Source organism: Odocoileus virginianus, chromosome 1 (genome assembly GCF_023699985.2).
Source record: "Odocoileus virginianus isolate 20LAN1187 ecotype Illinois chromosome 1, Ovbor_1.2, whole genome shotgun sequence".
Lineage (NCBI taxonomy): Eukaryota > Metazoa > Chordata > Mammalia > Artiodactyla > Cervidae > Odocoileus > Odocoileus virginianus.
The window spans coordinates 12,378,849-12,403,133 of record NC_069674.1 but is presented as its reverse complement, the minus strand read 5'-3'; the positions used below and the strand labels follow the sequence as shown (position 1 = coordinate 12,403,133).

The 24,285-nt window shown below is 42.0% G+C and overlaps 1 protein-coding gene across 3 annotated transcripts; it reads left to right on the top strand.

Annotated features, from left to right (window-relative positions):
• Nucleotides 1–10,789: 10,789 nt before the first annotated feature.
• LOC110139578 (prolactin-inducible protein homolog) lies at nt 10,790–23,956 on the top strand. Of its 3 annotated transcripts, none has more exons than XM_070462799.1 (5): nt 10,790–10,877; nt 13,413–13,508; nt 14,990–15,098; nt 23,274–23,388; nt 23,706–23,956. In XM_070462799.1, exons 2-5 carry the CDS (start codon nt 13,414–13,416, stop codon nt 23,822–23,824), a joined length of 438 nt encoding a protein of 145 aa, XP_070318900.1. In that variant the 5' UTR covers nt 10,790–10,877; nt 13,413; the 3' UTR covers nt 23,825–23,956. The 3 variants fall into 3 exon arrangements, with proteins under 3 accessions (XP_070318900.1, XP_020753206.2, XP_020753204.2); XM_020897547.2 differs by lacking the exon at nt 10,790–10,877 and adding an exon at nt 11,606–11,772; XM_020897545.2 differs by lacking the exon at nt 10,790–10,877 and adding an exon at nt 11,606–11,772 and having other exon boundaries at nt 13,244–13,508.
• The last annotated feature ends 329 nt before the right edge of the window (nt 23,957–24,285 follow it).

Genomic DNA, 24,285 nt, shown 5'->3' with positions numbered 1-24,285 from the left:
ACAAATTTTAAAAGATCAATAATACAAAGGGGGGAGAAAAACATGCTCAAGGATTTAAAGGTTGTAAAAGTTCAGCAGACTATACCAAAGCAAGGACCATGAGTCACACCTACTTACCTACAACAGTGTCACAACTTTCTGTCTGATTTCAGATAACCTTCCTCCCATCCTTTCACAATGACTCACAAGCTGCCACCCTGTGACACCTACTTCCACAAGCAAACACCATGTCTTTTTTAAGGCAAAGTGTTCCATTTATTATAGTAACCACCTGGCATATGTATATGCATAGGCATATTCTTTTACTAGGTTCCTCTATGTATTACTGACAATGTTTTTGAGTGTTATGAGAAAAAAGGGAGTAAAGGTATAAGTCTTATGGGTTTTGTTGTGACATGTTGCATAGTGTAGCAATTTTTAGGAGTACATATGTCACATTATAATAGATCTGACTAAATATATTCAAGATAAATGAGTGGATTTATGGCAGTGGGTGGGGTCTAGGGCTGGGCTCTGAGCTGGACCTGGGAAGGGCTGCAGGAAGCTTGTAGCTGTTGCAGCTAGGTCCTGATTTGTCCTAAAAGCATGTTTGGAAAAAAAAATTTTTTTCTTCAAAATATCAAAAATGGAAAAAAAAATGCAATTGCACATCAGTCTTAGAACAAAACAATAAATAGTGGTATATTTATGTAATGTTAAATAACAATGAAAATATTTAATTACTGCTAAGTGCAAACATCTACAGAAACTATGCTGAAAGAAAGAATCCAGACACCAACAACTGTAGATAGATGGACAGATAGACAAACTCTACTTGATGTTCAGGGAAAGAAAAAAAGCAGTCTTGGGTGATAGAAATAGAAATTTTTGTATAACATTGGGGATATTGAGTTGAAGGGGGAATAAATGAGGTTTCTAGTGTACAAAAAAATAATCTGTATCTTAATTCAGATGGTGGTTTCAGAGGGGAGTGTGTGTGTTAGTTGCTCAGTCATGTCTGACTCTGCGACCCCACGGACTGTAGCCCACCAGGCTTCTCTGTCCATGGGATTCTCCAGGTAAGAATACTGGAGTGGATTGCCATTCCCTTCTTCAGAGGACCTTCCTGACCCAGGGATCGAATCTTGGTCTCCTGCATTGCAGGCAGATTATTTATCATTTGAGATATAGGCAAGCCCCTTCAGAAGGATATTCCTTTGTAAAAATTCATCAAGATCTACTTGTTACCTGGGCATTTTATGTGTGTTATACCTCAATAAAAATGTTTATAGGAAAATATTACTTAAAAATATGTAGAGAGAATTAAAATACACTGCAACAATGGTATGCAAAGTTGGGAGTACAGGTAAAATGATCTAAAGACTTTATATTGTTCAGAGAAAGCTGATGCAATTAATATTAGGCTCTGCCATGTTACATATGCATATCAAAATTTCTAATGTAATCATATAATATAGTAGCATATATAACATATAAGCTAATATAAAAGAGAAACTGAATAGTGAGAAGTATTATCAGTTCAAAAGAAAGCAATAAAAGAATAGAAAAAGGAACATAGAGGATAGGAAAAATGTTCAGTCACCGACTCATGTCCAACTCTTTGCAATCCCATGAACTGCAGTACACCAGGCCTCCTTATTCCTCATCATCTCCCAAAGTTTGCCCAAGTTCATGTCCATTGCATCAATGATGCCATCCAGCCATCTCATCCTCTGACGCCCTCTTCCCATCTGCCCTCAATCTTTCCCAGCATCAGGACTTTTCCAACGAGTTGGTTGTTCACATCAGATGACCAAAATATTGGACCTTCAGATTTAGCGTCAGTCCTTCCGAGTATTCAGGGTTAATCTCCCCTAAGATTGACTGGTTTGATATCCTTACTGTCCAAGGGACTCTTGGGAGTCTTTTCCAGCACCACATTTCAAAAGCATTAATTCTTTGGTGTTCTGCCTTCTTCACGGTCCAGCGGTCACAACTGTACATAACCACTGGGAAGACCGCAGCCTGGACTATACAAAGTATATGTTACAGTAAAACCCAAATATATCATAAATTAAATGTCTAGATTAGAAGACATATTTTCAGACTGTATAAACATCCCCAAATTAATCACACATTGCATATTAGAAACTTATCTCATATATAAAAGAATATGAGAATACTGAAAATAAAAGCATATAAGAGGACTTAACAAACAATAACTAACCAAATATAGCTTATATCACTAAGTTAACATGAGATAGAACAGAACTTACAGCCAAAAAAATTGTTAGAGCAAAAAAAACCAAAGTCTTATTAACTAAATTTAGTTTGACAGGAAAATATAACTAAATTGAATGCTATATATAATAAGACAGACTCAAAATACATAAAGCAAACTTTTACATAATAAGAAAAAATAAGAAATTAAAATCTTTGTAAAAATATTCTAACACACCACTCTTAAAAATTTATAGGAAAATTAATAGAAATTTAGGAAGTAAATAGACTATTTGATGACAATTTTCTAAAACTTGATGTATTAGATATATGAAAATGATATTCAAAAATATACACTTTTTAAGCAAATATATAACATGATAGAAACTTTAAAAATTTTTCAGCATAAATAAAATGAGGGAAATTTTGCAGCATATATTAATTTCCCAACACTGCAGTAGCAAGTTACCATAAATTTAGTGGATTAAAACAACACAAATTTTTTATCTTACAGGTCTACAGCTCAGAAGTACTAAAATAAGGTGTCAGCATGTCTGGAGGCTCTAGGGGAGAATCTTTTTCCTTTTCCAGTTACTAGAAGCAGTCTAACACCCTTGGTTTATGGCCCTTCCATATATCATGCTAACCTCTGCTTCTGTGTATCTCCTCTCTCTCTAACACTTTTGCTTCATTCTTTCCCTTATAAGACATTTTGTGATTACAAGGGACTAAAGGTCACCCAGGATAATCTCCCCTTCTCAAGTCCTGTAATTTAATGATATCTAGAAATTCTTTTCTGCCAGATAAGGTAACATATACATTCCAGAGATTAGAACATTGACAACTGGGGGTGCCATTAAGTTTTCTACCGCTAACAGTATATGCTTCAAACTCAATATAAATCTGTATGCAGGTCAAGAAGCAACAGTTAGAACTGTACATGGAAGAGCAGACTGGTTCCAAATCAGGAAAGGAGTACATGGCTGTATATTGTCACCCTGCTTATTTAACTTATATGCAGAGTACATCATGAGAAACGCCAGGGTGGATGAAGCACAAGCTGGAATCAAGATTGCTGGGAGAAATATCAATAACCTCAGATATCCAGATGACACCACCCTTATGGCAGAAAGTGAAGAAGAACTAAAGAGCCTCTTGATGAAAGTGAAAGAGGAGAGTGAAAAAGTTGGCTTAAAGCTCAACATTCAGAAAACTAAGATTATGGCATCTGGTCCCATCACTTCATGGCAAATAGACGGGGAAAACAATGGAAATGGTGAGAGAATTTATTTTTTTGGGCTCCAAAATCACTGCAGATGGTGACTGCAGCCATGGAATTAAAAGGCATTTGCTTCTTGGAAGAAAGCCTATGACCAACCTAGACAGCATATTAAAAAGCAGAGACATTACTTTGCCAACAAAGGTTCATCTAGTCAAAGCTATGGTTTTTCCAGTAGTCATGTATGGTGTGACAGTTGGATTATAAAGAAAGCTGAGTACCGAAGAACTGATGCTTTTGAACTGTGGTATTGAGAAGACTCTTGAGAGTCCCTTGGAATGCAAGGAGCTCCAACTAGTCCATCCTAAAGGAAATCAGTCCTGAACATTCATTAGAAGGACTGATGTTGAAGCTGAAACTCCAATACTTTGGCCACCTGATGTGAAGAACTGACTCCTTGGGAAAGACCCTGATGCTGAGAAAGATTGAAGGCAGGAGGAGAAGGGGACAACAGAGGATGAGATGGTTGGATGGCATCACCGACTCAATGGACATGAGTTTGAATAAACTCCGGGCGTTGGTGATAGACAGGCAAGCCTGGCTAGCTGCAGTCCATGGGGCCAGACTCACAGCGTCAGACATGACTGAGCAACTAAACTGAACTGATAAATATGTCTAAACTCTTAAAATTGCATAACTAAATATGTGAAATATTTTTTGTATATCAACTATTTTGACTCACATTGGAACACTTCAAAACTCAACTTGGATGCAACTCCTCTGGAAATTCATTACATCATCAGTATCAGTAAATGTTCTTTGTGGAAGTTCCATAATGTAAGACAGTCATTGAGTTCAGTTCAGTTCAGTCGCTCAGCTGTGTCCAAATCTTTGCAACCCCATGAACCGCAGTATCCCAGCCCTCCCTGCCCATCACCAACTCCCAGAGTTTACCCAAACTCATGTCCATTGAGTCGGTTATGCCATCCAACCATCTCATCTTCTGTCATCCCTTCTCTTCCCGCCCTCAATCTTTCCCAGCATCAGGATCTTTTCCAATGAGTCAGCTCTTCACATCAGGTGGCCAAAGTATTGGAGTTTCACCTTCAACATCAGTCCTTCCAATGAACACCCAGGACTGATCTCCTTTAGGATGGACTCATTGGATCTCCTTGCAGTCCAAGGGACTCTCAAGACTCTTTTCCAACACCACAGTTCAAAAGCATCAATTCTTCAGTGCTCAGCTTTCCTTATAGTCCAACTCTCACATCCATACATGAGTACTGGAAAAACCATAGCCTTGACTTGACAGACCTTTGTTGACAAAGTAATGTCTCTGCTTTACCAATTCTAGATTTGCTTCTATCTGGGTTTGAATATCACCTTTTTTAAAAAACTTTTTATCTCTTCTTGAAGTATAGCTGATTTACAACATTTCAGATAAAAATTTAAAATGAAAAAGGTGATATTCAAAACTGGTGCCTTGGACAGTAAAGAATCTGCCTCATTGCAGGAGATCTGGGTTTGATCCCTGGGTCAGGAAGATTCCCCTGGAGAAGGGAATGCCTACCCACTCCAATATTCTTGCCTGGGAAAATCCCATGGACAGAGGAGCCTGGCAAGCTACAGTCCATGGAGTTACAAAGTGTCAGACAAGACTGACGGACTAACACTTTCACTTTCATATATATATATTCTTTTTCAGATTCCTTCTCATTATAGGTTATTACAAGATAGTGAAGATAATTCCCTGTGCTATATAGTATGTTTTTATTATCTATTTCATATATAGCAGTGTGTATCTTTTAATCCCAAATTCCTAATTTATCCCTCCCCCGCCTTTCCCCTTTGGTAACCATAAATTTCTACATCAGTGTGTCTATTTCTGTTTTGTTAATGTTTATTTGTGTAATTTTTTTAGATTCCACATCAAAGTGATATCGTATGTGAATATCACTTTTTTTATTCATTGGCTGTGTGACTTGAATAAGCTATTAAACACCTCTTGAGTTTCCTTTCCTCGACTGTAATGTTGCTACATTAAGAGACAGTAAATGTGCTTAAGGAGTTAAGCTGTCTGATATCAAACAACTTAAGTTTGAAACCCAACTCTATACATTACTCACTTTGCAACCTTGAGCCAGTTGCCTTATCTCTCTGGGCCTCAAATTCCTCATCCATAAAATGGGATAATACTTAAATTACATGATTTTTAAAGAACAGGTAAATTAATATGTTAAGCACTTAGAATAGAGTCTGACTTATACCAAGAGCTCTGTAAATATTTGTTCTTAGTGTTGCTTTTGGTATTTGTAGAAGCTACACATGGTAATTCTGGGGTGTGTGATTCTCATGAGAAAAAGAGACAAAAGAAAGTCAACTCTACTTCTGAGGTCTTTCACAGTGGAAGGGAGGGTCATATGTTAAAAGTTCGGTTCAGTTCAGTTGCTCAGTCGAGTCCGACTCTTTGCGACCCCATGGGCTGCAGCACACCAGGCCTCCCTGTCTATCACCGACTCCTGGATACTCAAACTCATGTCCGCTGAGTCAGTAATGCCATCCAACCATCTCATCATCTGTCATCCCCTTCTCCTTCTGCCTTCAATCTTGCCTGTGTTAAAAGTAGTCAGTGTATAAAAAGTGATAAAAATGGAGAAACATCATGATTTGGGAACACTACACGGTAAGAGAAACAAGAAGAAGTCTCCAGCAGCTACCATTAAGAGAGAAATGCTGGAATCAGGGCAGACATTAAGAGAAGTGTCAGTGAAATAGAAGATGTAAAACTTCTCCATCTCCCCTAAAAGAATAAAGATCTATGATATTATTCCAAACTTTCAATCAAATTCACATTTTACTCTGGTAGGTATGTTTGTTTGGATGCTTTTAAAAATATATGGACAGAGAGAAACAGGTTCCAAACCTGCCAGTTTCATTTAGTTGTGTTGTTTTTTTTTTAACTTTTTGATGTGGACCATTTTTTAAGTCTTAATTGAATTTATTACACCATTGCTTTTGTTTTATGTTTCAGTTTTTTGACTTTGAGGCATGTAGGATCTTAGCTCCTCAACCAGGGATTGAACTTGCACTCCATGCATTGGAAGGGGAAGTCTTAACTACTGGACCGCCAAGGAAGTTCCTGCCATTTGGGTTAACCCAGCAAAATCCTTAGTAATCCTCAATAAACAGAAACTATTATTACAGTGCTGATCATGACCTATTAAATTTGTTTTTTGACTCTTCTCCCCCACTGTCCTCTGTCATATTCATCTCCGAATGCCCGTCAACTAAAGCCTCTTTGTAATGATAGGTGCTTAACCAATATTTGTAGATTGGATTAACTGAAGGGATTGGAAGGATGATGGATGGAGAGAGGAACAGACAGAAGAAAGGAAGAATGCTGACATTGTTCACATCAGCTTTATGGAGAAACACACTAGCATGATCAGTTTAGTTTAGTTCAGTCACTCAGTCATGTCCGACTCTTTGCGACCCCATGAATCGCAGCACGCCAGGCCTCTCTGTCCATCACCAACTCCCGGAGTCCACCCAAATCCATGTCCATTGAGTTGGTGATGCCATCCAACCATCTTATCCTCTGTCGTCCCCTTCTCCTCCTGCCCTCAATCTTTCCCAACATCAGGGTCTTTTCCAATGAGTCAACTCTTCACACGAAGTGGCTAAAGTATTGGAATTTCAGCTTCAGCAACAGTCCTTCCAATGAACACTCAGGACTGATCTCCTTTAGAATGGACTGGTTGGATCTCCTTGTAGTCCAAGGAACTCTCAAGTCTCTTCTCCAACACCACAGTTCAAAAGCATCAATTCTTCGGCACTCAGCATGGCCAGTCTTAGAGAAGGCAAAACACACGCTGAGAGTGGGTCTTCTATCTCCCCACTCTGGAACTCTCCCTTTGGATAGCATCACCAGGAGACAGTAGAATCACTAAAAACTCAGGGTCTAAAACCAGATGGCCTGTGTTCAAATTCTAACTCCATCCAGAGACATATTCACAGTAGAGTTAGTGATGTGAAGATTCAGGGCCCCTCACTTACAGCCCCTTCCAAGGTCCTGTACCTGTATTTCACATTTGTAAATGTGTATTCTATTTGTGAAAGAGATTCCCAATCCTATAAAACAAAACTTCCTAATTCCACAAAACCTGGATCTAAAGTTGGCTCCTCTAGTTACTGGCTATGTGACCTGGGCTCCATGTATTTATCTGCTATGTGCCTCCATTTCCCCACTTGTTAAACAGATTAAAACTGGAAACCTACTTTGTGGGGTTATTTTGAAGATTAAGTGAGTGAAATACTAAGCACAATGTCATGCACATAGTATGTGCTCAATGTGTGTTGGCTTCTATAATTCCCTTTTTAGGTCATCCCTTAACTTCCTGCCTGTCAGGTCCCAGGTAATCTCTCTCTTTGCAAATTTAGCCTGTGGCAAGCTCCTCCCTAATCCTTAATCCCTTCCCCTAGCACCTGAGCACATTGTCTGCTGTGAGCCTCCTGGCTTTTTTACAATCTGATTTTATCAATCTCTCTTTGATTTCTTTAAACCTACTATACTTGTTCATTACTTACAGCACATGACAAATTGGTATTTTTTTTCCCTTTAGGAGCCATCTGCTTAATGGGTTTTCTGGACAATAACACAGGGAAGATGATAGCATTATCCTGAAAACTTTTGTTATAAATAATATTTTGAAAACACTCATGCATACAGAACTGTGGAAAACATTCATACATACAGAACTGTGGCCACTAATTAGATTCTATCTTGCCCCTGAAATATTGATCTTTTCAGATATATTCAGCCCCATGAATACTGATACCTCTATGTCAACTGTGGAACAGGCTTGGGACACATGGATGTTTGCCTGATATACCTGTCTAGCGGGTTTCTCAGGTGGTGCTAGTGGTAAAGAACTTGCTTGCCAATGCAGAAGACAATAAGAGATGCAGGTTCGATCCCTGGGTCAGTAATATCCCCTGGAGGAGGGCATGGCAATCTACTCCAGTGGAATCCCCTGGACAGAGGAGCGTGGTGGGCTACAGTCCACAGGGTCACAAAGAGTCAGACATGACTGAAACAACTTAGCACGCACACAGGCATTTGCCTAGTTCCTGATTTAAAGCTAAACCCAGTGAAAATGTACAAGAAAACACGCTGCTGCCAGGTTTGCCTCATACTCTCCATCTCCCTCCAAATCTTGTATGCAGTTTGGGTAGCAGTTAAAGAACAAGGTTGTGTTGACTGATTGGCTCAATGGCTCTCAAACCACATCACTTTCTAGAACAGATAGTCATTGCTGTTTAAGTCAGGATTACTGAACCAATGTCTGCAAACGTTCAAGTCAGGTTCACATACCCAGGAGTCCTATAACCAAATACACATGATGGAGTGAAAGACAAATGCCGGTCATTCATACTGGTCCTTACGTCATCCTCACCATGTTTCATTATTCCGGGGCCATCATTTTCCATGGTATCTTGACAAATATGTGACCATTGCTTTCTCTTCTTCTTTTTTTTTTGGGGGGGGGCCTCACCATGTGGCATGCGAACCTTAGTTCCCCCACGAGGAATTGAACCCACACCCCTGAATTGGCAGTGTGGATTCTTTTTTTATTAGTTATCAATCCTGAATACTTATTGGAGGGACTGCTGCTGAGGCTGAATCTCCAGGACTCTGGCCACCTGATGCAAAGAGTCAACTCATTGGAAAAGATCCTGATGCTGGGAAGGATTGAAGGCAGGAAAAGAAGGGGATGACAGAGGATAAGATGGTTAGATGGCATCACCAACTCAATGGACATGAGTTTGAGCAAACTCCAGGAGTTGGTGATGAAAGGGAAGTCCAGCGTAGTCAATGGAATCACTTGCAGTCAGACATGACTGAGCGACTGAACAACAACGAATTAATTAATTTGACTGCACTGGGTTTTAGTTGAGTCACATGGGATCTTTGTTCTTCCCTGAGGCATGCGGGGTCTTTAGTTGGGGCGTGTGAACCCTTAGTTGTGGCATGCGGGAACTAGTTCCTTGATGAGGGATCGAAACTGGGTCCCCTGAAATGGGAGTGTGAAGTCTTAGCCACTGGACCACCAGGGAACTCCCATGTGACCATAAAAATAGTAATAATTTTATACTAAAATAGAGGTAAATATCACTATGCAGTACATTTCAAAATTATGTTAAATAGGCAATAAACTGTCTCACATCCCAGGACTTCACCACATGATAAAGTTACACTGAAACATCCTGAAGCCCAGGGAAATGGCGCAGAGAATTCAGCACAACCTGTCTAAGTGGTGTATCTTCATTTCTCATCTGCCCTTCCCAGGTGAAAGGCCACTATACCCTGAGGTTCAGAGAGCAATTTTACCAACAATTTCAAATATACTTTTAACCAATATGAATCCCAACACTTTCAACCTGTACTATCCCTTTCCAAACAGTCTGTATTAGGATTCTCAGAAGAGAAACAGAACCAGTAGGGTATGTGTTGGGGAGACAGGGCTGGTTGCTGGGGTGTGTGGGTGCGGGGTGTGTGTGGGGGTGTGGGGGGTGTGTGTTGGGGTGTATACGGGGGGGGGGTTTTTGGGGTGTGTCTAGGGTCTCTGTGCTTGGGTGTGTGGGGTATGGGTGTGTGGGGAGTAGGTGTTGGGGGGGTGGGTGTTAGGGTTTGTATGGGTGTGTGTGTTGGGGTGTGTGTTGGGGGGGTGGGTGTTAGGGTGTGTGGGGGTGTGTGGGGGGAATGCGTGTGTGTGGGTGGGTGGGGGGTGGGTGGGTATTGGGGTATGTCTTGGGTGTATGTGGGTGTGTGTGGGGGGTGTGGGGGGGTGTGTGTTGGGGTATATAGGGGTGGGTGGGTATTGGGGTGTGTCTGGGGTGTATGTGGGTATGTGTGTGGGGTGTGGTTGTGGGGGTGTGTGTGTTGGGGTGGTGTTAGGGTGTGTGGGGGTGTGGGGGGCATGGGTGGGTGTGGGTGTGTGGGGGTGGGTAGGTATTGGAGTATGTCTGGGGTATGTGTGGGTGTGTGGGGGGGCATGTGTTGGGGGGGTGGGGGGTGGGGATGGGTGGGTATTGGGGTGTGTCTGGGGTGTGTCTAGGTGGGTGTGAGTGTTTGTGGGAGGGTGTGGGGGGGTGTGGGTGTTTGTGGGGGTACATGGGGGGTGTGTGTGTGGGTATATGGGTGTGTGGGGGGGTGTGTATGTCTGAGAGAGACAGACAGAGCTGTGTTTTTTTTTTTAAGGATTTGATTCATATAATTGCAGAGACTGGCCAGTTTGAAATCTATGCTCAGGTCAGCACCCTGAGGACCCAGGAAAGGGTTGATGTCACAGATCAGGTCTGAAGGCATTCTAGAGGTAAAATCTCTTCCTTGGGTGGCCTTAGTCCATTTTCTTAAGGCTTTCATCTGATTGGATGAGACCTGCCCGCATTATGGAAGGTAATTAGCTTTACTCAATGTCTATTGATTTAAAAATAGCTTCACAGTAAGTCAGAGAAAGAGAGATATGGTATGATATCCCTTACACACAGAATCTAAAAAGAAATGATACAAATGAACTCACAAAACAGAAAGAGACTCACATATTTAGAGAAGAAATTTACGGTTATGGGAGGAAGGGGTAAGAGACAGGGAGCATGGGATTGACATACACACATTGCTATATTTTAAGTGGATAACCAAGAGGGCCCTACTGCACAGCACGGGGAACTCTGCTCAGCATTAGGTGGCAGCCTGGATGCGAGGCAATTTAGGAGAGGATGGATACATGTATACGTTGTCACTTGCTCAGCGCCATGTGGCAGCCTGGATGCAAGGGGAATTTAGGGGAGGATGGATACATGTATATGTTGGCACTTTGCTGTGCATCTGAAATTATAACACTATTAATCAGCTATACTCCAGTATAAAATTAAAAGTTTAAATAAAAATAAATGAACTAAAAATTAAATTTAGAAAATAAATAAAGCTCCACAGTGACATCGAGACTTGTACTTAACCCAAAACTAGGTACTTTGGTCTAGCCAAATTGACATACAAAATAAACCATCAAATGAGCCATGACCTGCACAATATATAAGATACATCATGTGCACTGAAGGTTCTAAATACTGTTGTTTCCTATGGCAACCCACTCCAGTATTCTTGCTGGAAAATTCCATGGACAGAGGAACCTGGTGGGCTACTGAAGTCCCTGGGGTCCCAACGAGTCAGACACAACTGAGCACACACGCACACATTCACACTGGCCAACAGGAGAACACAGAGTCAATAGATCCTCTTAACTCATCAGCTGTCCCTTTTGGAAAACTGCTTTGATGGAACTATGCTAGAGGTAGGTCCTCAACGATTTGACTATGTCTTCAAAGGGAGTTAAACCTCAGCAGGGAGTTCTTCCTGGATTTCCAGTGGAAGAGAATGGACACTTTCTAGATTCTTTTGCCCTGATTCTTCTTTGATCTCAGCTAGCAGGTCCCTCTGATGAAATTTATACAAGCAAGTAAGAGAAGGAGCAGGTGCAAAGAAAATTACATTGTTGAAGAATGTTGAAAGAATGCAGATGTATAGAAAATTACAATGTTGAAAAAGGAGGGTCACCATGACCAGGGCAGGGGGAATGAAAGCATTGTTCTTGAGTACACAGAATGGAAACAAAGAAGAAAGCATGTGACCACAATAATAGCTGGAGTCGTAAGTGAGGAATGACATGAGTAATGTCAAGTTCAGAGGAATGAGTAGAGAAATGCAGGAATATAATAAGCAGGAAGAGCAATCCACAAAGATATATTCAGAAACAGAGGCATATGCCTGGATTTTAAATCTGAATTCTGGCTCTAGAGATATACATAGGCAACTCTCAGAACCCTGATTTTCACGTTCATGCCTGGGAAAGTCTTCCCATACTGCTATCTGTCAAGCAAAGGATAGGAACAAATTCCACAGTGTCATGACATCATAGGTAAAGGAATAGATTTAACTGAATAAAGACTATCACCAAGCCAGTGCCATCAAGAGCCAGTTTCCCTCTCATCCCAGGGAGAGAATCTCTCATTCCTGCCAGGGCAATCTCTGGACACTGTTTGGGTTCTGCTCTAATGGAGACAATCCTTCCCTTTGTGGGTCTTCCTGTGTGCCTCGTGCTGTAACACAGCAGTAAGAAAGTGACCACCTCAATAGTGAAATAAGCAGACTCTTCAGTGCTGAGATGTCTGATTTAGGAAAGCCAGCTATGTACAGAAATTGTCTAGAGTTAAAATACTGCCTGCATTGGGGACTCTGGGGCAGCTAGGGGTCTTGGGCATCTGTAGGATGTATCATTAACCCTGAAGTTAAGAAGGACTCTATAATCACAAATATCTTCAAGTCACCCAGTGCCATGACCTCAAGTTTCCATCATCCAGAGCAGCCCATCTCTAGTTCCCCCACCATATGATTTTTTGGTGGCCCTTGGGGATACCTTGATCACCTTAGTTTCTGAAAAAGGATTTGAACATGTCCAATTGAACTTAATAAGGGGATCAAGTAAATGTGCCCCAGACTGAGATCTGAAATCTGCTCCCATAGCTGGATTCTCTGGCTCCAGAGACTATCAGAGGAGTGACTGAAGCTAAGACCATGTAGAGCAGGACAGACAGGTATGGAAGGATGAGGAGAAGGAAATCATTTCTGTCAACTAGGGAAAGTTTGGTATATCTTTTGAGGTCCTGGCCATTCTAAGAAACTCTGATAGTGAGAAAATGAGGAAGGTAATCTAATTCCTCTACCAGACTGTTAACACTCAAGCTGAATGTTGACTTTTTCCATAGAAAAACAAACTTTAGCTCAACAAGGAAAGATCATGCGTGGGGAGGATAAATGTATGATTGACAACATGGATCTGCTTGGCAGCTCTCCACTTCCTTGATCTGCGTATAAAGACTGTGCTGAGCACCTGGGATCCTACTTCTCTAGGACATCACATTCTGTCTCTTTCAGCATGTACTCTCTCCATCTCCTGCTCAGGGCCAGCCCTGCTGCCCTGCTTCTGATTCTTTGCCTGCAGCTGGGGACCACCAAAGCTCAGGAAGACACGTGAGCCAAGACTTTCTCCTCTTCATTAAAAACAAACAAAACAATTGGGTTGGGAGGGGGCTCCTCCACTCCTACTCTAGAAATCTGCATATCTACTCCTGAAAACTTTTTCAACTTCCCAGAACTCTAGTCCCAGGAACTGTCATGAACCCCACGCCTAGCCCCATTTTTCCCCTCTTAGGGAGTGTCATCAATTTCCCTCACATTTCCACTGGGTATTTCTAGGTTGCCCATGGAAATAAGGCTCCCAGTGTTCAAGCAGGCTGTAAGTAACTGTTGCTGTGGTTGTTTACTTGCTAAGATGTGTATGTCTCTTTTGCGACCCCATAGACAATAGCCCACCAGCCTCCTCTGTCCATGGGATTTCCCAGGCAAGAATACAGAAGTGGATTGCCACTTCCTTCTCCAGGGGATCTTCCTTACCCAGGCACTGAACCTGAGGCTCCTTCATGGAAGGTGGATTCTTTACCTCTGAGCCAAAGCTCTGATTCATATCCTGTCCATAGTCAATATCTTTGTGAGAATTCTGCTCAGAAAACCCCACCTTCTCGTACCTTCCCTCCTAGAAGAGAAGATGAAGCAGGTCAGAGAGCTCCAACAATAGCTTTAGGAAGCTTTGGGCAGGACTCAGGAAAGGATTAGAGGGTGTGGTCACAGATCCTTGGCCCTATGGTATGAAGCTGCGCTGACCCAGCAACTTAGACATTCTCCCTATTCTCAAGACCACAGATGAAGGCAAGGACCCCTGGCCCCCACAAACACTGATATCAGGAGGCGCAGGTTTAGAAGCTAGTTCACTGTGGGTCCACGTTTGACAGAAGCGAGAAACTGGGCAAGCAGAATGGAGTGAGTAGGAAGTGGAGCGAAGGTCTGGGGAGGAACAGAATCACTCAGCATATCTTGGAAGCTTTCTCTACAGGAAGAGAGTTTGGAATGCTGGGTTTCTGGAATATGATTCCGGTGGTGATCTCTGTAGTGTGACCAGATGTCCTATTCTGGAAAAAAACCCTTGGATTTTGAGAAGCTGGTATAATGTGGAGGCATCAAGAAACACTAAGTGAGGATTAAGTTCAAATATAGATACCACTCTATTCAGCCCTGAGGCATGGCAAGTAGTTGAAATAAGCTGTGCTAATTAAGGTGACCACTCAGCCCAGTTTGCTCAGGAGTTTCTTGGTTTTAGCACTAGAAAGCCCCTCATCCCAGGCAGTCCTTGCTTTGGGGCAAATGAGGATGACCAGTGCAAGGAAAGAAGATGCTCAGCTTTAAAATAAAGAATTCAAGTTGCTTTAGTAAGCACACCTAATCTGTACAAAACAAGCCCAAATCAAAAGTTGTCAGGAGACTCAGATGCTGAGTGATTGATCCTCCTCTCATCATCTCCTTCCTCCGCACCTTCTCTGTTTCCTTGGTCCTGCTGATAGCAAGCCCCGTCTCTTGTGGATTGATTTCTGATTTCTGACCTGCTTCTCTCTTCCCAGAACCAGTCGACAGTTGATGACAATGGACCTGCAGATGCAAATAGCAGAGGCGAGTGAAGAGGCCACCTTGGTGCTTAAAGTTTCAACAGAACTGAGGGAATGCATGGTGGTAAGTAGAGGCCCACCTTGGGAAAAGTCTGATTCCTAATTACAAATACGGCTAAATCAAGCTCTGACTTCAATATTGCATAATGTAATTAATAACATAATGAACCCCCACCCTCCTGCTCCCAATGCTCATACAGATACTTGAGCCTCAGAATAATCATGGGGGCTCAGGGCAGATGACTACTGTGATTTTACAGATGAAGGGACCCCCGCAGTCCAGACAAGTGTGGGAGGGAGGAGACAGAAGGCATGAGAAGTGGGAGAAGCACAGCTAAGAGGGAAGAGAGAAAAACATGTGAGAGGTGGGGGAGGATGGGTGAGAGTCCCTCCCCAGGTCCTGGGTATGACCGTTTGAGATGAAGGACAGGAGCGTGGAGAGCCTCAGAAGGAAAACCCACAATCCCATCTGGGAGGTTGAGGCAAGTGGGGAAAGGAGATGCGGTGCCAACAACATTCAGGTTATGAACCCTCCTCCTCAGGAAGCCCTGAGCAGAGTCTGCTTTCTTCTCACTCTTCTGTTCTTTGGCTTCATCTGCTCTTTTGTCAGAAGTTGACCGTTGTCCCAACCTCTCCTCTCTGATAAGGAAAGCACACCCTTCTCCTCCCTTTCTCCCAGTTCAGCAGTGGTGAGAGGGAGGATCTAGACCAGAGCATCTCCAAGGATAACGTGCATTAGGCCCCCTCTTGTCTGACTGCTCTGGGTCTCGTGGAAAGGACCTGTGCAGGTTGAACCCACAGAACTTCCCCTTGCACCCCAGGAAGAGTGTGTCCTTCTCCACCTCACTGACAGTCTCCTCTGGTGTTGTCATGAAAGCACAATCCTCGCTTGCTAGGGGCTTCCTCAATGTTCAGCGGATAAAGTACCGACCTGTAATGCAGGAGACTCAGGAGATGCAGGTTCCATCCCTGGGTGGGGAAGATCCCCCTGGAGGAGGAAACAGCAACCCACTCCAGTATTCTTGCCTGAAAAATTCCATAGACAGAGGAGCCTCGTAGGCTACAGTTCATGGCAGCACAGAGGGTCGCACACAGCTGAGCGACTGAGCAGGCACGCACATCCCTTGTTAGCCACCTCTGTTCAAGGACCAAGATCCATGCATCTACCCCATCTCATTCCAGAAAGACATCTCTCAAGAAGCACAGGTACCTTCTGACAGCTTCGGAATTCAAATTAGATTTGAAAGTCAAAATGTTAGTCTCTCAGTCGAGTCTGACTCCTTGCGACCCCATGGACGGTAGCCCACCAGGCTCCTCTGTCCATGGGATGCTCCAGGCAAGAACACTGGAGTGGGTTGCCATTCCCTTCTCCAGGGGATCTTTCTGACCCAGGGATTGAACATGGGTCTCCACATTGGAGGCAGACTCTTTACCTTCTGAGCCACCAGAGACTTTAAGGACAGGGACTAAATAGAAAACAAAATTGGGAGTGTGAGGATTGTTATTCATTAAACTACTTTCTAGAAATGGCCCCACACCTATAGGAGAAAGGCTCCTGATCATTGACCAAAGAGTAATACAGCTGCTTTATCCAATTTTTCTGTTTACAATCCAATAACATGAACTATGTGTAATAATAGAGGTGGGTGTTTACAATCCAATAACATGAACTATGTATAATAATTAGAGGTGGGAGGGAGGGTGAATCATAATTTTTCAATTTTGTGTTTTGTTTATCAAAAGCACAGATGAAAAAAGAATGTGAAGATGGGCATAAAAGTTTTGTGATAATGGTAATTTCTGGTGGTGATAGATTATGAAAGTCCAATTCCAACCCTGAGAATGTAACAGGTGTAAAAAAAAATGTGTTTAATCAACAATTTGACACCTGATATAATTTTTTGCTGCTGTGATTAATAAAACTGTCTTAAGAAAAATGCTAGTATAATAAAATAAAGCAATCTTTTTAAAACCTAACCAAGTACAAGTCAAAGACAAAGAATTCCATAGAATGAATGATACTGAAATTAGAAAGAATTTATGTATAACTATAAAATAAGTGTGAGCTTTCCAGGTGGTGCTAGCAACAAAGAACCTGCCTGCCAATGCAGGAGACATAAGAGAAGGTTTGATCCCTGGGTCAGGAAGATCCTCTAGAGAAGGAAATGGCAACCCACTCTAGTATTCTTGCCTGGAGAATCCCATGAACAGAGGAGCCTGGCAGGTTACAGTCCACGGGGGTCACAAAGTGTCAGACACAACTGAGCAACTTAGCATGCAAACATGAAATAAATGTATAACTATGAATACACCTTCATATTTTTAAAGCTTTGGAAAAAATATAATTTTATAGGTGTGCTGCCTCTAGAACCTAATATTCATTTGCTACTAATTATAATGTTTATGTAACTAAATTCTTGATCAAGTGAGGTATTAAAGATCACAAAGACAAGTATAAAATAGATTGGGATTTCCCTGGGGGTCCAACGGCTAAAACTCTGCACTTTCAAGGCAGGGGACCCAATCAGGGAATTAGATCCCACATGCTGCAACAATAGATCCCTTGTGCCACAACTAAGATCCAGGGTAGCCAAATGAATAAATAAATACAAATAAATATTTTTAAAATGGAATAGACTATACCCTCAATCATGTGTTTGAATATAAACACCATATAATCATTTAATGTTGAAGAAAACATAGGGTTAACCAAGTGCTTAAACATTTGTGGTCTGGACCATTTTGCTGGTCTTGGGACTCTTACCAGAAAATTGCTCTAAATTTGTAAATAAAATGCACTGGTTACAAAGGAAAACAGACATATTAAAGAAAAATGATAAAATTATTAAGAAAATTAACTTGTGATACAGCTATATATGTCTGTTCTTTCATGGGCGCACTAGCTAAAAGGCAATATACTTAAATATAAACAAGTTAAATTTTATTTTCTAGAGATTATATATAGATGGCTGTCATTGTGAAGCTTGAGTAAGGACCTTAAACTGTACACTACCATTTGGCAACAAATCACAGCTGTTTTGTTGGACATCCAAGGGACTAGGAATTTTTTGTTTTGGTTATTCAAGTAGTGAAAATCCTGATTCATAAAGATTGTTGTTACTCACTTTATAAGGCATGTCCAACTTTTTGTGACCACATGAATTGCACCACGCCAGGCTTCCCTGTCCTTCACTATCTCCCAGAGTTTGCTCAAACTCACATCCATTGAGCTGATGATGATATCTAATGGTCTCATCCTGTGCTGCCCCGTCTCCTCCTGCCATTGATCTTTTCCAGAATCAGGGTCTTTTCCACTGAGTCAGCTCTTTGTATCAGGTGCCCAAAGTATCAGAACTTCGGCTTCACCATCAGTCCTTTCAATGAATATTCAGGGTTGACTTCCTTTAGGACTGACCTGTCCAACTCTCACATCCATACATGATGGAAAAACAATAGCTTTAACTATACGGACGTTGGTCGGCAAAGTGATGTCTCTGCTTTTTAATAATTTGTTTAGGTTTGTCATAGCTTTTCTTTCAAGGAGAAAACATCTTTTAATTTCATGGCTGCAATCATCATCCTTAGTGATTTTAGAGCCTAAGAGAGTAAAATTTATCACTGTTTGCACTTCCCTTTTCTATTTGAATGAAGTGATGGGGCTGGATGCCTTTTTGTCGTTGTGTTGTCCCGTCACTCAGTCATGTCCAAGTCTTTGCTACCCCATGCACTGCAGCACGCCAGGCCTCCCTTGTCCTTCACCATTTCCCGGAGTTTGTTCAAACTCATGTCCACTGAATTGGTGATGCCATCCAACCATCTCATCCTCTGTTGTCCCCTTCTTCTCCTGTTTCAATTTTTCCCAGCATCAGGTTCTTTTCTAATGAGTCAGATCTTCACATCAGGTAGCCAAAGTATTAGAGCTCCAGCTTCAGCATCAGTCCTTCCAATGAACATTCAGGGTTGATTTCCTTTATAATTGACTGGTTTGATCTCCTTGCAGTCCAAGGGACTCTCAAGAGTATTCTCCAACACCACAATTCAAAAGCATCAATTCTTTAGTGCTCAGCCAACTCTCACATCCATACATGACTACTGGAAAAATCATAGCTTTGACTATACGGACCTTTATCATCCAAGTAATGTCTCTGCTTTTTAATATGCTGTCTAGGTTTGTCATAGCTTTCCTTCCAAGGAGCAAGCATCTTTTTATTTCATGGCTGCAGTCACCAACTGCAGTGATTCTGGAACCCAAGACAATAAAGTCTTTCACTGTTTCCATTGTTTCCCAATCTATTTGCTATGAAGTGATGGGACCAAATGTCATGATCTTAGTTTTTTGAATGTTGAGTTTTAAGCCAGTTTTTCATTCTCCTCTTTCACACTCATCAAAAGGCTCTTTAATTCCTCTTTGCTTTCTGCCATTAAAGTGGTATCATTTGCTTATCTAAGGTTGTTATTTCTCCTAGAAATATTGATTCCAGTTTGTGAGTCACCCAGCCCAGCATTTAGCATGATGTAGCTAAGTTAAATAAGCAGAGTGGCAATATACAGCCTTAACGTACTCCTCTCCCAATTTTGAACCAGTTTGTTGTTTCATGTCCAGTTCTAACTGTTGCTTCTTGTCTCTCAGGAGACAAGTAAAATGATCTGGTATTTCCATTTCTTTAAGAATTTTCCACACTTTGTTTTGATCCACACAATCAAACATTTTTGTGTAGTCAATGAAGCAGAAGTAGATGTTTTCCTGGAATTCCCTTGCTTTTCTATGATACAACAAATGGTGGAAATTTGATGTCTGACTCTTCTGTTTTTTCTAAACCCAGCTTGTACATCTGGAATTTCTCAGTTCACATACTACTGAAGCCCAGTTTGAAGGATTTTGCATATTACTTTGCTAGCATATGAAATGACTGCAATTGTGCTGTAGTTTGAACATTCTTTTGAATTGCCCATTTTGGGGACTGGAATGAAAACTATTTTTTTCCAGTCCTGTAGCCACGGCAGCGTTTTCCAAATTTGCTGACATATTGAGTGCAGCACTTGAACAGCATCGTCTTTTAGGATTTTAAATGGATCAGCTGGAATTCCATCACCTCCACTAGCTTTGTTCACTCTAATAATTCCTAAGGGCCTGCTTGACTTCACCTTCCAGGATATCCGTCTCTAGGTAAGTGACAATACTATCATGGTTATCAGGTTATTAAGACCTTTTTGTACAGTTCTTCTGTGTATTCTTGCCACCTCTTCTTAATCTCTTCTGCTTCTGTTAGTCCTTACCATTTCTATCTTTTATCATGTCCATCCTTGTATGAAATATTCCCTTGATATGTCAAATTTCTTGAAGAGATCTCTTGTCTTTCCTAATCTGTTGTTTTCCTCTATTTCTTTACATTGTTCACTTAAGAAACTTTTCTTGTCTTTCCTTGCTATTCTCTGGAACTCTGCATTCAGTTGGATATATCTTTCCCTTTCTCCTTTGCCTGTCGCTTCTTTTCTTTTCTCAGCTATTTGTAAAGCCTCAGACAACCATGTTGCATTCTTGCATTTCTTTTTCTTATGGATGGTTTTGGTCACCACCTCCTGTAAACTGTTATGAACCTCTGTCCATAGTTTTTCAGGCACTCTGCTATCATATTCAATCCCATAAATCTATTCATCACCTCCACTGTATAATCATAAGGGATTTCATTTAGGTCATACCTGAATTGTCTCTTGTTTCTCCCCACTTTCTTCAATTCAAGACTGAATTTTGCAACAGGGAGCTCATGATCTGAGCCACAGTCAGCTCTAGGTGTTGTTTTTGCTAACTGTATACAGCTTCTCCATCTTCAGCTGCAAAGCTTATAAATCAATCTGATTTCAGTATTGACCATCTGGCAACGTCCATGTGTAGAGCTGTCTCTTGTGTTGTTGGAAAAGGGTGTTTGTTATGATCAGTGTGTTCTATCTCTGTCCTGGTTCATCTTGTACTCCAAGGCCAAACTTGCCTATTACTCCAGATAACCCTTGACTTTCTACTTTTGCTTTCCAATCCCCTATGATGAAAAGTACATAACTTTTTGGTTTTAGACCTAGAAGGTCTTGTAGGTCTTCATAGAATCCTTTAACTTCAGCTTCTTTGGCATTAGTGGCTGGGACATAGACTTAGATTGCTGTGATGTTGAATAATTTGCCTTGAAAATGAACTGAGATCATTCTGTTATTTTTGAGATTGCACCCAGCACTGAATTTCAGACTCTTTTGTTGCCTGTGAGGGCTATTCCATTTCTTCTAAGGTATTCTTCCCCATAGTAATGGATATAATGGTCATCTGAATTAAATTCACTCATTCCTGTCTGTCTTAGTTCACTGATTCCTAAGATGTCAAGTTTCTGGCCATCTCCTGCCTGATCATGTCCAATTTGCCTTGATTCATGAACCTAACATTCCAGGTTCCTATGCAGTGAAGCTCTTAATAGCATCAGGCTTTACTTTCAACACCAGACATGTCTACAACTGAGTGTCATTTCTGCTTTGGCCTAGCCTCTTCATTCTTTCTGGAGCTATTTCTCTGTCTTCCCCAGTAGCATATCGGACATCGTCCAACCTTGGGGGCTAATCTTCTGGTGCCATATCATTTTGCCTTTTCTTACTATTCATGGGGTTCTCAAAGAAAGTATACTGGAGTGGATTGCCATTCCCTTCTCCAGTGCACCACGTTTTGTCAGAACTCTGCACTGTGATCCATCCATTTTGGGTGGCCCAGTAGAGTGTGGTTCATAACTTTATTGTTATACAAGACTCTCTGCCATGACAATGCTGTGATCCATGAAGGGGGATAGATGAAGATACATTGTTGCAAATGTAATAAAAAACTAAACAAGGTAAGGGTAGATTTCCCTATAGAAACACCAGGATGTCCAAAGTATTCTGAGTAAAATTCCAAAGGTGAGAACATTTGAGTTCACTGTTTGGGGCTGACAGGCCATTCAGTGCAGAGCTGCCAGTCACCTGGGCAAGTTGCAGGAAAGAAGCTGATGGCCCCAGCCATGAACATACATGTCAGTCTGATAGAGCACTAAGGTAGTGATGAGGAGACAATATTTCAAGATCTCTAAAATTATAATGTAGTGCAAACATGTCTATGTCTCTCTTCTTGATAAGATCACGCATACTGCTAATACCGCTATGGATTACTGATGACCTTTGTAACAGAAGGACTCATTTTCAATGAAAGTCTAGTAAAAATAAAGATAAAACTTCTTCCCACCTGAATACACAGACTCACTGAATGCTATCCACAGATCTTTCTGGGTTTATGGACCCCAGAATAAAACTCCCATGCTAAACACTAACTAGACAGAAGCTTCTTGACTCCACTGAAACTTACACATGCTGTACTCTGGGATCTTCATTTTTTTTTAGCTTCTTCTTAATTTTGACTGTGCTGGGTCTTCCTTGTGTGGCTTTTATCCAGTTGCAGTGAGCAGGGGCTATGCCCCAGTTGCAGGGAATGGGCTTCTCGTTGCAGTGAATTCTCTCATTGCAGAGAATGCGCTGTCGAGCCACAGGCTCAATACTTGTACTGCATGGGCTTCGTTTGCTCTGTGGCACGTGGGATCTTCCCAGTCCAGAGACAGATCCCACGTATTCTGCATTAGCAGGCGAATTCTCTACCACTGAGCCACCAAGGAAGCCCGTATACTCTGGGATCTTAAATTGTAAAGTGCTCTCAATTTCAAAAAGGAAAACTAACTTCAAGATCTCAATCTCATTTGGAACCCATTAGTAGCACCCAGGGTTGGTGAGTAATTGCTTTTGCCTCACAGCTGAGGAAAGCCAGGGTGAGACACATCACCCTAATTAAGAAAGGTCACTAATTACTGAAAGTCACAGAGTTTTAGAGGAGCACAGCTGGGGCTCAGCCACAGTCTGGCAGCAGGGCCTGGCATTGACTTCCACACCCAAGCAGCCAGGCTGTGGTCACAGGCCAATTCTGGACAGCCTTGACTAGGGAAGCAAGCCCTGTGAACTCACCTCTTTCCTCCCAAGCCCTAGACCCACGCTGCTACAGCAGGAATTTGAGGACATGAGGACAGAAGACCTTCTGACCTAGATGACACCACATAGTTGACTCCTCCTGCCTCTGACCCACACCCATCCCTGCCTTTCAATCACTAAGCAGATCCTCCTCCCCCTTCACCCATTCTTGTCTTTCACTCTTCCATCCCCAAGCTAACACTGGGTCCTCTCTCCCCAGATTAAATCTTATCTTCTAAGCAACATTCCGATTGAAGGCAGTTTTAATTATAAATACACCTCCTGCCTCTGTGACAGTCACCCAAGGAGCTTCTTCTGGGACTTGCAAACCAACAGTAAGTACAGGAGATGACCAAGCCAAGAACTATCCTCCAGGGAGGGAAAAAACACAAGAGAAAGGTGGCTCCATATCTGGATCAGAACCTCCATGGGGAAGGGCGGAGAGGAAGGGAGGGAAGAAGAGGCGGAGAGAATGTGGGGACTCAGCCCAATTTGAAAGGTGAAAGGTTTGGGAGAAAAGTTAATCAGGGGCCTATATTTGTAAATGATTTGGGGAAACTGAATCCCAGTGGGGAACTTCCTGGTGATGGCAGAAAAGCCAAGGCATAGAGTGTTATCAGAGAAGACCTTTGTCCTGCCTTATCTCTTTCAGGTACAGTAAGAATAACAGCAGTGGTTGACGTTATTCGTGAACTGGGTATCTGCCCAAATGACTGGGCAGTGATACCTATTAAAGCAAATCGCTTTTCTATCACCAAGAGCCTACCATAGTCTGATCTAAACGGAAGCCTTTTTCTCTGCATACCCCAACCCTGCCAGCAGATGATTTCCTCCAAGGAAAGCTGGGTGGGGTCAACTAGCTAACTTTAGTCTCTAAAATAAACTTCTCACAAGCTTCTCTGACTTCTTTGTCTTTCCTACAAAATCTACCCCAGAGGAGCCTCAGAACAGCCAGAATTTTTAGGGCTCTGCTCTTTCAAAGGACCTTTACTGAGGAGAGTTTTTGGGCTTTCCCTGTCCATGAAATATTCTGGCCACCTGATGCAAAGAGCTGACTCATTGGAAAAGACCCTGATGCTGGGAAAGATTGAAGGCAGGAGGAGAAGGGGACGACAGAAGATGAGATTGTTGGATGATATCACCGACTCAATGGACATGAGTTTGAGTAAACTCTGGGAGTTGGTGATGGACAGGGAGGCCTGGCAAGTCCATGGGGTCACAAAGAGCTGGAC